The following is a 16,535-nucleotide window of genomic DNA, read 5'->3' on the forward strand; positions in this document are numbered from 1 at the left end:
TTATACACCAGGGAAAAGAGGAGTGGCCCTCTTAACTAATTTCATGAAAGGCAGGTCCAAAAACGGGTATTTTAAGACTTTACAAATGAGTATGAATGTAGAAACTTTTCTCCAAACATGTGTAATTTCATTTTTAAATTGTTAAGTTGCTTGCTGATATTTTCATTTCTATTCTATATTCTCTTTACAGTTACTGAGAGGAGCACGGAGCTCAGGCTCCCACAGTAAAATTCTTACCAATCTGCCCAATATTTAGAGTTCATTTCTGGTCACATGGTCTTCTGCTGTAGAAGTTTTCACTTGCTTTATCCTCACTATTTTCTTCTTCATTAGAATAGTTTCCTGAGTCTCGACTAGTTTGGGAATTGTATTGTTTGTGATTTTCGTCAATTTCATGTGTTTCTTCGAAGGTAGTAATAGTGCTTGTGTTTTCAATTATGAAACATCTTTCAGTTTGTTCCTCAGAAGTGGAAAGGAGTAGATTCTTTAGTGGCTTTTCAGAGAAATACTCATCTATACTGGAAGGAGGTTTATGTGACGGAAAGAAAACATATTTGATACATTTCAAGAGGCCTTTCACAGCATAAATGACAAGTGGGAAGGAAAATAATGCAATGCAAATTCCAATTATAATCCAGGTTTTGGAGGTCTTTCCTGGCTGTGTTTTCTTGCATACAATATCACTAAAAACACTGCTTTTATTCCATTTTTCATCTTCAACAAGTGCTCTTGCTTTGACACAATACACAGTCAGCAGTTGTAAGTTAGGAAGAGTAAAATCAGTTTTATTCTCTAGCATTTTGCTCTCAGCAGTTGATGTATTTTCCCAAAAAACAATTTCATAAATTATTGGGTAATACTGGTTCACAGACTTGTTTTCTGACTCTTTTGGAGCACCAAGATAGATACGCAGGGAATTGTTAATAGGTTTCACGCTAATGACTGGGGGAAATATGGCAGTTTGTATTTCGGGCACAAATTTTTTCTCTTCAGACCAAAGAGACGTGTTAACTCCATTGAATGCTTGTACACAGAGGAAGTAAATTCCTTTTTGGAAAACTCTCCGAGGAAAGACACACTGGGTAGTTTTGACATTTTTACCCTCAGGTATTTGTTTCCATTTCTCTGAATGGTTCCCAAGAGTCTTTTTAAAAAAAGCATGAAGCCACTGAACTTGAAAGGTCACATTTTCATATGAGTAATCCCATTTAAGAACATAGTTCTGATTTTTAGCATCAATTTCTATATTTTCTGGTAGAGGCAGTTTATTTTCAACCGTGGTATTTATACAATACACTGGACTGTAGAAACCAACTTTTCTCTGCAAACGTAGTCTTGCTTTAACTTTTAAACAATAAGTAGTCTCCGGTGAGAGTTTATAAATCTTATCTCCAGAATAAACAGTTGCAATCCTTTTTTCTACACTTGAAGAATTTTTCCAGATAACTAAACTATATATAAAGCTGAAACTATCCATAGCCCACATGATGCTATCTTCTATTCCAGGAGGGGAGATGTTGATGATTATTGCCTTATCTTCAGCTTCTAAATGTACTTCTGGAGGACCAATCTGAGCTTTTTGAAATGGTATAAATGAGTCAACCTCATACCATGGAGAAGTATTGTTTCCTTTTTCTGCTCTTATACGCAATTTGATTTCTTTATAAACATTTAACTTAGCAGAAGAAAAGTTGCATTTGGTACCAGTAATACAGTGACACCCAGGCAATTTTATCCAGTTATCCATTCCAGGTATTTGATAATCTGCTGAAAAAGTCACGTTCCGGATAGACTCACTGCTCCAGTTCCACCTCAGGGTAAAGGTGTCATCTATGATGGAGACCTCTACGTTCTGCGGAGATTTTAGATCTTTTCCATCTGTGGCTGTGAGCAACGCCCATGCCGACCCGACGACCACCATGAGGGTCGTCACGCCCAAAAGGGCGAACATCGTCCAAGGGCCGCCGCTGACCCCCGCAGATCACATTCCCAGTCTGCTCGAGCAGGCTCTGGGAACCACCCCCTCTTATTCATTTCTTTTTTATAATTTCATTTTTTGTTGCTATTATCTATATGTTTCCATCTATATTGCTTTCTGGTTTCATTAGACTTTGCTACTCCCATGTGTGAGATTTCTCAGGGAGATTTTCTGTTACTTTCTTTTTTTTCCTTTGAATAGACCATAGTTTATTGTACATTTGTTTGCCTTGTATTTTGCTGCAAATTTGAAATTTTAAATATTATAATTGAAATTATAATGTGGTAACAATGGAAATCAGATTTTCCTCACTCCCAGGCTTTGCTCTTGTTGCTTGTTTTGGGGATGCTGTTTTCCATTTGTTTCATGACATTTATATATCATTTTTGTAGTGATAGTTTATCTTATCATGTGGGATCTTTAAAGTCTCTATTTCAATTTTTCAGTTTTCAGCCAGTCATATGAAACATATTTCCTATCTTCTGAAGTGTGATTATTCAAGTATCCATTCCATTTTCTCAGCAATTAGCCAATTATTTAAAAGAATCACGAGCTAAAAACAAACCAAAAACATTTTCTTGGTCTTGGTCTTTGAAAACTGACTGTGAACTAGGGCATGCCAACAATTGTCCTTGCCACTTACAACTCTGAATTAGCTTTTCCATCCTGCCTGGATGAAACCCAATGATTGAGGTGAAAACCTAAGGTTCTGTCAAGTCCATGTGAATTTTACTTCAGTTTCCCCAATATATGCAGTATCCCTTTAAAGCTCTTATTCCCACAAAGATTGTCCTTGTCAGCATCCTTATTTCCATGCTTTTGTGACCTTACGCTGATTAACTTGGGTTTTATTTCCCTCATACCAAAAGCAAATACCATGCATTGTGTTGGCTTAAACAATAGGAATTTATTTGCTCATGGTTTTTAGGCAAGGAGAAGTCCAAAATCAAGGCATCATCAAGTTGATGCTTTTTCCTAGAAGACTTTCGTGGTCTTTGACTGGCTCTCAGTGATCACTGACTTTTCTATAACATGGCAATTCACATGTTGACCACTTCTAGCCTCTTTCTCTTCAGTGTTCTGTTGATTAATGTATCCAGCTCCTACATATCACTTTTTCTTTCTCTGTTATCTTGCATGGAATGTCTTCAGTAATAGGATTAAGACCCATCCTGAAATACCTGGACCACAATTTAACTGCAGCAATGTCTCCTAAAGGTCCTACTTACAATGGATTCATATTGACTAGAATTAATTTTAAGAACATAATTTTGGGGGTACATAGCTACAAACCACAACAGCCCACCATCTGGACCAAAAATTCATGTTCTTTCCACATGAAACATACATTAATTCCATCAAAATATCCCAAAGCTGTAAGCCATTTCAGCAAAAATGCTAATTACAAAGTCTCACAAAAATTGGTTATGGGTGTGGTCCTGAAGCACAATTTTCCTCTGTCTGTGAAGCTGCAGAAAAATAGAAAACAGGTTGTCATCTGTTTCCAATATGCAATGGAGGGAGAGGCATAAAATAAACAGTTCCATTCCAGAAGGGAGAAATTGGTTGGAAAACAAGAGTCATGTGTCCCAAATTATCCTGAAGCCCAGCAGGGTTGATATTTTTGGACCTCTGGAAAGTATACTATTAATTGCAATCCATTCTCTGCCTACCTCTTGGAAAATTATTTTATTTTCACTTCCACCACTGTGACTTTTTTTCACTATGACTTTTGATACTATTTTGATACTTGATTCTTCCACACCTCATTGTCTTTTTAAATAGTTTGTTAGATTCTTTCTGACTCTTTTGTTCATTCAATATCCTAGATAAAATAATCAACCACATGAATTACATTTACACTTGGTTTTTCTATAACATGGCAGTTCACAAGCTGCCCTCACCTGGCCTTTTTCTCCTCTGAGTTTTGTTGACTTTCAGCTTTTGTGTGCTTCCTCTGTCTTTCTTCCTTTTTGGCCTTCCCTATAGGCCATCAGTTATTGAATTAAGACCTGTCTGATTCACCTGGATCACATATTTATTGAATTAATATTAAAAATGTCCTCTTTACAAGATTTCCTGCACAGGGGGTGGATTAAATTTAAGAGCATGGTTTCCTGGGGTACATTGCTCCAAACTACCATACCACATTTTCTATACTTTGCTTCATATGATCACAGGTAGTATACAACTTTAAATGCTTCTAATCTTTGCCATCCAAGAAGTCACTCATTTCTGAATGGGGAAGTCAAAATCATCAGGGAACCACCAGACAAGTAAAAATGCTCAATCACATCTGTTTTTTGTTTTTGTTTTGTTTTGTTTTGAGAATGAGGTCCATATTAACCCTTGTGGACACCAACAAACTGCACCAGGAATACAGACCTCCATGGCCATAGCCAGTTCCATATTGCAGAATGGTAAACGGTGGGCAGGTTAACAAATGTGGCAAAATGTCTTTTTAACAAAAGTTTCATTCCTCTTTCATCATTAAGCACTCCCCATATTGATTTAAGTATTTTATATATCTACATCCCAGAGTAATTAAAAAGTTCCTTTTGATTATTTTGCAATATTAATGGCTGCTTCAGTGGAAGAAACAATTATTGGTGTGCCCAACTCTATAATTTTCCATGATGCCATTAACAGTGCAAATGTTGACCTGCATGAGAAGCAAATGGATTTTTTAAAATGGCTCATGAGAGCATAAATGATACATCAACTTTGATAAAATCCATAGTAGTATCCATTATAGCAAATATATATCTAACATATGACCCATCATTTTTTTCTTCTAGTTATATTCTCAATAGAAATGAGCATGTATGGCCACTAAAAGAAATACATATAAATTTTTATAGATGGTTTATTGTCCTAAAAGTCAAAATATGGTAACAGCAAAATGTCAATTATCAAGAGAATTGATAAAATGTGGAATAATTCTGACATGGAAAGGAACACCACTTATAGAAATGCATGGAAGAATCTGATGAATATTATGGTGAGGAAAAAAATCAGTTGTAAAAGGAAACATGTGTTCGGAGCCTATTTTTGGAAGCTTGAGTTTAGTCATGATTAGTCAAATCAATAAATTACAGGTGTCAAAATAATACATATCTACAGGAGTTATTTTAACTTGGGAACAAATAAAGATGTATTTTTTTAAAAAACAACAAAATGTAATATCAACATCCCTATAGTAAAAGAAATGTAACAATTGTTCCACAGGCTGAAATAACACCTTCCCATATGGAAGCACTGAGAGAGCAAGGGATTTACCCAAGAAAGTGTAAGTATATGGGGTCAAAGTTGTTTCAATTTTAAATTAAGCTAGATTGTAGAGTTTTGAAGATGGGTATAGAAACCTTTATGGTATAACTACAAAATAAAAGCTAATATTACATGAGAGAAAAGCTAGTAGGGAAGAAGAAAGTAAAAGTAAAAATATAGTTTATTTATATAAGAGAAAAAAATGGAATAATGACCAGATGAAACCAATAGAAGCCCAGTATGTATTAGTATTAACATTACATATAAATAAAGAAAAAATCCAATTAAAAAGGATTGTGAAAGTGGATTAAAAATATATGAGACATAAAATTGTTTATAAAAAATAATATTTAAAATAAATGCAAAGATATATATTGGAAATGAATTTATAAAACAGAAAAATGTATGATGCAAACATTATTTTTCCCATATTTTAGGCTATTTTTCTCTTTATCTTATGTAATAATTCATTTTTTGCCTTCTCATTTTTAAACATTTAATGCAGTGAAATCAATATTTGTTTCCTGAAACTGAGGTTGTTGTGTCCTAATAATTTTATAAACACTGGTTAATTTCTAATTTTGTTTGTAATATTAAAATTTTTTAGATAGTTGTCCTTAATAATGTATCAAAAATGTTATCAATATGTGTAGTGGGTTGAATAGTGTCCCCAACTGACCTCAAAATTCATATGTCAAAACCCTAAACCATGTTGCTGTGAATGTGAACTTATTTGGACACATTGCTATTGTAGGTATAATTAAATTATCAATCAAGATGAGAACCTACTAAATTTATGGTGGGCCCTAAATCCAAAGAGAGTATCCAAATAAGGGAGGAAAAGACATAGAGACAGAGAGGAAAAAGCTATGTGTAGACAGAGGCAAAGTTTGGAGGGAAGACAGGCAAAAGTCAAACAGTGTAAAGGATTTCTAGGGGCCATCAGAAGCTCTGGGGAACTAGCCCTTCCAATAATTTGGAGTTTAGATTTCTTATGTCCAGAACTGTGGAATAATAAATTTTATTGTCTTAAGCCAGACAGTGGGAATTAGTATAGTCCTAGGAAATGAAAACAATGAGGCAAAAGTGTATACCAGTTTGGATTTCTGGAAAGATGGCAGACTAAGAGAGGCAGAACAAAGTTATTCCCTGTGGAATAGCTAGAGAAAAGGCATAAAATGTCTGAGACTGTAGTTCTAGGGTATGAGCATCCAGAGAAGGACCTACACAATACATGTTGGGATCTTGATGAAAAAGCAGAAAAACTGAAAGGATAGAGTGAGTTTATTCAATTGTGACTATCACCTGTGCTGCCATGCTGGGACAGGAGAGAGAAGAGCTCTACACTTCCACTTTCCCATATCATCAACCAACTATGGAGATAGTCCTTCTCAGCTTCACAGCCAAGAGTGCCCATGAGGGAACTTTGGAACAAGTGGACTTGTGATGGACACACACAGAAATCTTGGTGCAGTGCACAGTGTCTACCCCTCAGTTCTGAGATGGGCTGGTGTGGGGGCCTGTTTCTGGGGATGACTGGGGTACACACACCCCAGGAGGAGAGGGGATACAAAGCTGAGCAGGGCCATTCTGGCAATTAGCTGGCTAAAAAGACATTCTGTGTGCCACTTACTTTACTTTTCCTCCACTGCAGATCCTGGTGTGCATGAGTGGACAGTTATGGATAACAGAGTGTGCCACATCAAAGCACCAGAGCCCCTACCCCACTCCAGAAGCCCATGGATGCATGGCAGGCAGGGATTTAATGGGTCAAAACATATAAGCTGACTGCAGGCTGGATAGGGTGAAACTCACAGCCCCACAGCCCAATATTGATCCACTTGGATGCCTGGACATCACCAGAACCATTGTGCCATTAAGTGGAATCTCCAATGAACTGCTTAGTGCCCACCAGCCACCCCCAGGTCTGGCAGTCTCTAGTTCACATAGAAGACTATTGTGATGATTGGATTTCCACCAGGTTTGGACTCACCCAGCACACAGCCACAGTCATGGAAAAGCAGGCTTCAGGAGAAGTAGTCAACCAAGAGCATCATTTACTGGGAAGAGAGGTAAAGTGCACACTGACAAATAGTGTCAAATTTTATACAGATGTCCAAATAAACTTGCACCTTCCAAAATAACTCTATTAAGATAAGCAAATGCCATGAAATCAAAAGAAAATCACAAAGAATATGAAGATCTAAGAAAATAAGCCCTAGCCAAATAACCAAATTAAAAAGCCAGAGGAGACATAGAACTTGGGACAGCTAACTAGAAAAGTGCATACAAATCTCCAAAACCGCTTCAATGTGTTGGCTAAAGATACTATATATTAATAAAAGGGACTAGTCACCAAGAAGAAATAAGCATAAATGTTTATGCAACCAATGTACTCCAAAGTACATGAGGCAAACATTGGCAAAGCTGAAGTAATCAATAGATGTTCCTGCAATAACAATGGGAGATTTCAGCACACCAATCTCTTCTATAAATAGAACAATTAGGCAAAAGATGAATAAGGAAATCAACATAAACAATGTGATTAATTAAACTTAGACACATAGATCATTACACCCCAGCATACCAGAATATATATTTTTCTCTAGCACTCATGAAATGCACTCCTGGATGAATCATATGTTTAGCCAAAACACAAGACTCAATGAATTTTTAAAATTTTAAAATTATTCAAAGCTCATTCCTGACAACAATGGAATGCAGCTGGAAATCAATAATTGCAAACAACCAGAACTTTCACAAACATATGGGGGTTAAGCAACAAAGGATCAATGGGTCCAAGAAGAAATTGCAAGAGAAATCAGTAAATATTTGGAGACAAATGAAAATGAGAACACAACATATCAAAATCTACTGGATGCAGTGAAGTTGGTGCTGAGAGGGAAATTTATAGTTCTAAATGTATATATTAAAAAGGAAGAAAGAGTTAAAACAAAGATCTAACTGAAAAATTAAAGAAGCTAGAGAATGAACAACAAATTAACCATAAGCCAAGTAGAATAAAATAAATAACAATGATTAAATGGATATAAATGATGTGGAGAATAAAAAGATAGAATAAATAAAACCCAAGGTTGGTTTTTGAGAAGATCAACAAGTCTGAGACACCCTTAGACTGATGAAGTAAAAAAGAGAGAAGATCCAAATAAACCAAATCAGAAATGAGACTGGTCATTACTATGGAGCCCGAAGAAATTAAAAAATCATAAAATAATACTATGAACAACTGTACACCAACAAACTAGACAACTTAGAGGTAATGACAATTTCCTGGAAACACAGGAACAAGCTGTATTGACTGGGAAAGGGAATAGAAGACCACAACAAGCCAATCACAAGTTAACAGATCCAATCAGTCATCAAAAGACTTCCTACAAAGGCCAGAACCAGATGGCATCAGAGAGGAATGTCACCAACCTTTCCAAAAATAAATAACTCCATTTCTGCTCAAACTCTTTCAAAAAATTGAAGAAAAAGGAACACTACCTAACTCATTTTATGAGGCCAATGTCACTCTAATACCATTACTAGATAAATAGACTACATGAAAGGAAAACTACAGGCCAGTGTCCCTAATGAATATAGAGGCAAAAATTCTCAACAAAACGCTTGTAAATTGGATGCAAAGGCACATTAAAACTATTATACAATACGGCCAAGTGGGATTCATTCCAGTCATGAAAGGGTGGCTCAAAAGAAGAAAATGAATCAATGTAATACACAACATTAACAAATCAAAATAAAAAAATTAAATTACTATATTAATAGATGCTGAAAAAGCATTCAAGAAAATTCAGCTTTTTTTTTTTGATAAAAATACTTCAAAAAGTAGGATTTGAAGGAAATATCCTCAATATGATAAAGGGCATATATGAAATTCCCACAACCATCATAGTACTTAAAGTTGATAGACTGAAAGCCTTCATCCTAAGATAGGGAATGAAACAAGCATTCCCACTGTCACCACTATTATACAACATTGTGTTAGAAATTCTAGCCAGAGCAATTAGACAAGAAAAAGAAATAAAACATATCCAAATTGGAAAGGAAGAAGTAAAACTTTCATTGTTTGCAGATGATATGATCCTATGTTTGAAAAATTCTGATAAATTGACAGCAAAGCTAGTTGAGCTAATAAATTCAGCAAATTAGTGGAATACAAGGTTAATGAACAAGAGTAATGTTTCTATACACTAATAAAGACCTAAGTCAAGAGGCAATTAAGAAAAGGTACCTTTCACAGTATTAACTAAAAGAATCAAGTATCAAGGAATAAACTTAACCAAACATGTAAAAGTCCTCTATAGATAAAATTACAAAACTTTACTAAAAGAAGTCAGAGGATCTAATGGATGGAAAGATATTCTGAGTTCATGGATAGGTAGGCTATATATCATTAAAATATCAATTCTACCCAAAGCGTTCTATAGATTCAATACAATTCCAATCAAAATTCCAAAAACCTACATTGCAGACTTTGGAAAAGCTAGCTATCAAATTTGTTTGGAAGGAAAAGGGGTCTCAGATTGCCAAAAACAGCCTAAGAAAGAAGAACTAATTGGAAGGACTTACATTTCCTGACTTTAAAGCTTACCACAAAGACACTGTGTTCAAAACACCAGGTTACTGGCAAAAGATAGATATATTAGTAGATGGAATCTAATTTAGAGGGTGGAAATAGACGCCTAGATTTTTTCTCAGTTGATTTTTGGCAAGGCCCCCAAATCCAGTGAACTGGGACACAATGGTCTCTTCAACAAATGGGGATATCCATATACAAAACAATGAGATGACCCCTACTTCACACTCTATACAAAAAATAACCTCAAGTGGATCAAAGATCTAAATATAAGAGCAAGTACCATAAAATCCCTAAAAGATAATATAGGGAAACATCTTCAAGACCTAGTAATAGGAGGTAGCTTCTTAAATCTTACACACAAAGCACAAGCAATGAAAGAAATAATAGATAAAAGGGAACTCCTCAAAATCCAATGCTTTTTTACTTCAAAGGACTTAGAAAGGTGAAGAGGCAGTCAACTTAATGGGAGAAAATATTTGGAAACCATATATCTGATAAAGGACTGATACCCAGCCTACATAAAGAAATCCTGCAACTCAGGTGACAAAAGTACAAACAACTCAATTATAAAATAAACAAAAGATATGAAAAGACACTTTTCTGGAGAGAAATATGAATGGCTAATAAGCACAAGAAAAAATGTTCTTCTTCATTCCCTATTAGGGAGATGTAAATCAAAACCACAATGAGATATCATCTCATTATTATAAGAATGGATGCCATTAAAAATACAGGTAACTACAAATGCTAGAGAGGATGTAGAGAAATTGGAATACCTATCCACTGTTGGTGGGAATGTGTAAAGGTGCAAGACACTATGGTGGTTCCTCAGAAAACTAAATACCAAGTTACCCTATGGGCCAGAAATTCCACTTTTCAATATGTAACTAGAATATCTGAAAGCACTGTCACAGACATTTGGACACTGATGTTCATAGCAGTATTATTCACAATTGCCAGAAGATGGAAACAATCCAAGTGTCCTTCAACAGAAAAGTGAATAAACAATATATGGTATATACATATGATGGATTACTATTCAGTAGTAAGAAGGAATGAGGCCCTGAAACACGTGAAAACATAGATAAAATCTGAGGACATAATGCTGAGTGTAATAAGTCAGACAAAAAGTAAAGATATTCTATGGTATCACTAATATGAACCCCCTTGAAAATGTAAAATCTGAGTTTTAAAATGAAGAATATAGGGGACCTAGAGATAGACAGAAGCTAGATAAGAAGAAGTTATTAACTAATATGTAAAGACATGATAAGGAGGGTGAACTAAATTTATTGGAATGTACAGGGGTAATGTAGTTTGATAAAGGGATCATAAGAATCAGTGCCATATTGAAAGTGAACATGTTTGAAAGGGGTTGTTTAAAGTCATGTATCCCACAGAAGAGTACTACAAATATAAATAAGTCCTTGCATGAGCTACTTCTAAAGTATGACACTTTTACAAAGAGTTAATAGCAGCATGGTATATGGGAAAAACTACCTAATTCATATTGTGGGCTATATTTAATAGGAATACTTTACTAGTACCACATCAATACTAGGAGTAAATAATTGGGGGTAAAGGTTATAGGATGTTTGGAGTTATAATAATTGTCTAAAATTGAGAGTGATGATGATTGTTCAACTAAGTGAAGAAAACATGAGACATTGATTACTTTGTACAGAATACATGCTATATGAAATTAGGGAGCCTCTACAAAAGTCAATCCCTCAATCTTGATGCTTGTTTCTATGAAACTTACTGCTGTCAAGGGGAGGGTAAGCTTACCTGTAATTATGCCTGAGTCATTCTAGGGATCCTCTTTTGTTGCTCAGATGTGGCATCCCTCTCTCTAAGCCCAACTCAGCAAATAAATTCACTAACCTCTCCCACTAAGTAAGACATGACACCCAGGAATGACTCTGGCCTGACATCATGGTGTTAAGAATGACTTCTTGACAAAAATAGGGAAAAACTGTAACAAAATAAGGTTTCAGTGGCTAAGAGATTTCAAATAAGGTCAAGGGGCTTTCCTGGAGTTTACTTACTCTCATGCAAGCTTCAGCAAGATATTGCTGATTGCCATGGCATGCAAAGCCCCAGCAGTAGACTTGGAAACTCTACCCATGTCCCCATTTGAGACTCTATAAATGTGTAACTCACTAAGTTTATTTTTAGAAAACTTAAAACCTCCCAATTATTCCTATGCCAGATAAGTCTCAAATTCAAGAGGCACCAGTCTCAAGAACACAACCAGCTACACCTATCTTCCCCATAATGTTGACAGCCATTTTGAATAAGAAAAAAATTGAGTGGTCATTGCCTTGATATCCCTGAAGATTGAGAAAGTGATCAACTGAGAGGGAGGAATAGCAATAGACAAGATAGGATTTAACAAGGGCTTATAACTAATGAAACATTATATAGATTATTTTTTAGTCTCTAGTGTATTAGAACAGTTAGAAGGAAATAACTGATATTGTAGAACTGTAACCCATAACATTCTTTGAAATTTGCTGTATAACTTCCCATTAAGCCATACTTAGAAAACTATTACTTTTCTGTATATATATTTCACAACAAAAATGTTTTTATAAAAGAGTGTATACCACTTTAAAGAAAAAAAATTAGGCAAAATTAACTTTCTATCCAAGATAAACAAATATTTACACAAAATTTTAGGTTACATAAATAAGGTTATATTATGGAACAAAATTAATTAAAATAAATATAAAAGATGATATGGGTTAATACATAGGAGAGATACTAAACATTGATCTTTAATATTTGTCAAATATGATAACTTACAAAAATATGAGAAATCACATATTTGAGAAAATAAATTAGAAAACTGACTTGTGGACAGCATGAAGGTTTTATTCCTTGAAAATGTTCCATTCAACATGGAGTTTTTAAAAGTAACTCACACTAAATATAGCCAAGCGTGATAAAGAATGATCTCTGAAATATCAGAAAATTTTTATCATAAAAATAATACTTAAACCATATTTTTGTTAGTTCTCTTTATGTGGAACTATATGTTTTGCTTTCCAGATGGATAGTAATGTTATTTTTATTGCATATGTTTATTTATATATACATTCATTATAATTTCTTTTGGTTTCATTAAGTAATTTTCAAATCTTAAACTGCTTTGAGTATTGTATTATTTTTATATTTATTCCACATTTCATTTTATAATGCCATAAAATGTCTGTAACTCATCTCCATATCTGATTTGTTATAGTTGCCTTTGAAAATCATAACTATATGTAATCTAAAATGATTTTCAAAAAACTTTTAGTCACAACCACTCATTAAAACATGCACTTATTGAAAATATTTACCTATATTACAGAGTATAAATGGAGAGTGTTATATAAAACAGAGGTTGTTATTTTACTAGATTGATAACAAGTTTAAAAACAGGTATTTTGGAGTGATGTAATATGTAAAATCTTGTTTTGGTTTCCTCTTTACCATGTTGGTGGGGGAGGAATTCCAACTGTATGGTTGAAGAGGGACAACAGAACACAGAACATTTAAATGTATAGATGAAATTCACAGCAGTTTCTTAGTCACATAAATTCACAGTCTCTGGGAGGAGGACAAGAAACACAATGCAGGAAGACACAGAGGTGACACTGGGGGATAGAGTGAACCAACAGGGAATGGAGAAAGCCAGCTTTGTAACAGGAGGTGAGGATGTCCCTGGTTTCTGTGGGAGGATGATTACCTTAATAGAATTATTCTGTAGGCTGGCAGGAAACTGTAGACAGCTACACAGAGGAAAGCAGGAACTGAGCTTTGTCCAAGTTGTAAGGAGATTTGTGAGGAGGGGGATATGAAGTTAGAATTTTTGAGGTTTCCCAGCTTTACCACACATTAAGGCACCCTATAATATTGAGCCTTTATCGAATCTCATATGACAATGAGTGTATATTATGTAAGTTTGAATTTCACAGAGTAACAGCAGAATAAACTGAATATGTATCTTTATAATTTTCCTGCACAAAGCTTTCTTAATAATACTTTTCTCATATCTTCCTGTTTATTTTGTTTAATTGAGATTGTTCACATTCTGTACAATTATCCAGATCCAAAGGGCACACTCAACTGTCCATGGACCATCATACAGCTGTGCATCCATCACCACAATTATATTTTTTGAATTTTAGTACATTTAAATTACTTCAGAAAAGAAATAAAGACCAAAATGGGAAATCAAATCCTCCCATACTCCTAAACACCCCTGCCCCTCATTAACTGACTCATAGTATTGATATATTACATTAATTACTGTTGATGAAAGACTGCTAAAGTACTACTAACTGTAGTATATAGTTTGCAATAGGTATACTTTTCTCCCTATATGCCCCTCTATTATTGACTTCCAGTTTTAGTGTCATACGTTTGTTCTAGTTCAGGAAAGAGATTTCTTATATTTGTGTACTTAATCATGGACATTGCCCACCACAGGATTCACTGTTTTATACATTCCCATCTTTTAACCTCCAACCTTCCTTCTGGTGATCTATGTGATTCTGAGCTTCCCCTTTCCACTATATTCACACACCATTCAGCACTGTTAGTTATTCTCACAGTAACATGCTACCATCACCTCTGTCCATTTTCAAACATTTAAGTTCAACCTAGTTGAATATTCTGCTCATAATACACAACTGCTTCCTATTCTTTGGCCTCATCTTACATCCTGGTAACTTATATTTCATGTCTACAAGTTTATATATTATAATTAGTTCATATCAGTGAGACCCTGTAATGTTTGTCCTTATGTGTCTGACATTTCACTCAATATAGTGCCCTTAAGTTTTTTCATCCATGAATTTCTTAAGAGTTTTGTCCACACACCATACATTCTGTCCTAAGTAAACAATTAATGGTTCCCTGGTATTGTTATGTTTTGATGTATTCAGCACCATCACCATTATCTATATAAGGACACCTCCATTTCTTCCACAAAGAAGGAAGAGTAAAGAAGGTGGAGAGACAAAAGAAAAAAAAAGAAAATAACATGACAGCTATGAAGCAACAAAAGGAAATATAGCATTAAACTAAAGTAGAATAAAGAATCAGAATAAGTTGCCAATGTCAAGAGCTCCACACCCTTCCCTTATGTCCCCCTTTGTATGCATTTAGCTTTGGTATGTTGCCTTTGTTACATTAAAGGGAACATAATACAATGTTTCTGTTAATTATACTCTCTAGTTTGCATTGATTGCAGCTTCCCACAATTCCATCCTATTTTTAACACCTTGCTAGGTTTATATTAATTTGTTCTCCCTTGTGTAAAAACATATTTGTACATTTGATCACAATGGTTGAACCCTCTTGGTTTCACTGAGTTATAAAGTCCCAGTCTTTATCTTTTCTCTTTCCTTCTGGTGACCCAGATGCTCCTAACATTGCTCTTTCAACCATACTCACAGTAATCTTTATTCAGTGTACTTACATTGTGCTACCATTGCCCAAAATTGTGTTCCAAACCTCTCACTCCTGTTTTTTCCTATCTGTTTGTAGTGTTCCCTTTAGTATTTCCTGTAGTGCAGGTATCATGTTCACAAACTCTCTCATTGTTTGTCAGAGAATATTTTAAACTCTCCCTCATATTTGAAGGACATTTTTGTCAGATATAGGATTCTTGGTTAGCAGTTTTACTCTTTCAGTATCTTAAATACATCACACCACTTCCTTCTTGCCTCCATGGTTTCTACCAAGAAATCTGCACATAGTCTTATCAAGCTTCCTTTGTATGTGATGTTGTAGGCCTATTTGTATCTATTCTGTTTGTGGTACACTGTGCTTCTTTGATCTGCAATTTTATGTCTTTCATAAGAGATGGGAAATTTTCATTGATTATTTCCCCTTTTCCCTTATCTTCTTCTGGGACATACATGACACATGCATTCATGTGTTTCATGTTGTAATTCAATCCTGTGAGGCATTGTTCATATTTTTCCATTCTTTTCTCTACTTGTTTTTTTGTGTGTAGATATCAGGTGTCTTGTTCTCCAGTTCCTGAGTGATTTCTTCTGTCTCTTGAGATCTGCTGTTGTATGTCTCCATTGTGTCTTTCATCTCTTGTGTTGTGCCTTTCATTTCCATAGATTCTGCAAGTTGATTTTTTGAACTTTTGATTTTACCTTATGTTTGTCCAATGTTTTCATTATACACTTCATCTCTTTTGCCACATCTTCCCTAATCTGTTTGAATATATTTAGCATTAGTTTCTTCAATTCCCATATTTCAGTTGAAGTGTAAGTTTGTTTTTACTGGGCCACAACTTCATTTTTCTTAGTGTAGGTTGTAGTTGTCTGTGGTCTAGGCATCTGATTTACTTGGTTACCCCAATCAGGTATTCCCAAAGCAGAACAGGCTTAGATCTCAGAAGGGGGCAATATTCAGTATCAGGGTTCCTGGAGGGTGTATCTGAGAAGATTGATACACCTTGTGAGGCCTCAAGCCACTGTACTTTTCCTAACATGCTCAGCAGGTGGTGCCTTTCAGCCTGTTATTCCTGACTAGTGTAAAAAGGCATGGCTCCCTTTGTACTTACTTTCTGTTTTGGCCATTTTCCCCCAGGATCTGGGTTTTCATAATGAAGGAGAGGCTGATAGTAGGGCTAGACACCACCTCATTCTTCTTAGGGAAAATACACCCCCT

At 35.1% G+C, this 16,535-nt stretch overlaps 1 protein-coding gene across 1 annotated transcript; it reads right to left on the reverse strand.

Moving 5' to 3' along the window:
• Positions 1-259: 259 nt before the first annotated feature.
• On the reverse strand, positions 260-1,951 carry LOC119524774 (interferon alpha/beta receptor 1-like). Its single transcript, XM_037823429.1, has one exon. It carries the CDS (start codon positions 1,949-1,951, stop codon positions 260-262), a length of 1,692 nt encoding a protein of 563 aa, XP_037679357.1.
• Positions 1,952-16,535: the final 14,584 nt, after the last annotated feature.

This window comes from Choloepus didactylus (assembly GCF_015220235.1).
Source record: "Choloepus didactylus isolate mChoDid1 chromosome 13 unlocalized genomic scaffold, mChoDid1.pri SUPER_13_unloc1, whole genome shotgun sequence".
NCBI lineage: Eukaryota > Metazoa > Chordata > Mammalia > Pilosa > Megalonychidae > Choloepus > Choloepus didactylus.

Bases quoted from the DNA above. Each gene is read 5' to 3' on its own strand.
- LOC119524774 (XM_037823429.1), bottom strand. From the start codon at position 1,951: ATGTTCGCCCTTTTGGGCGTGACGACCCTCATGGTGGTCGTCGGGTCG.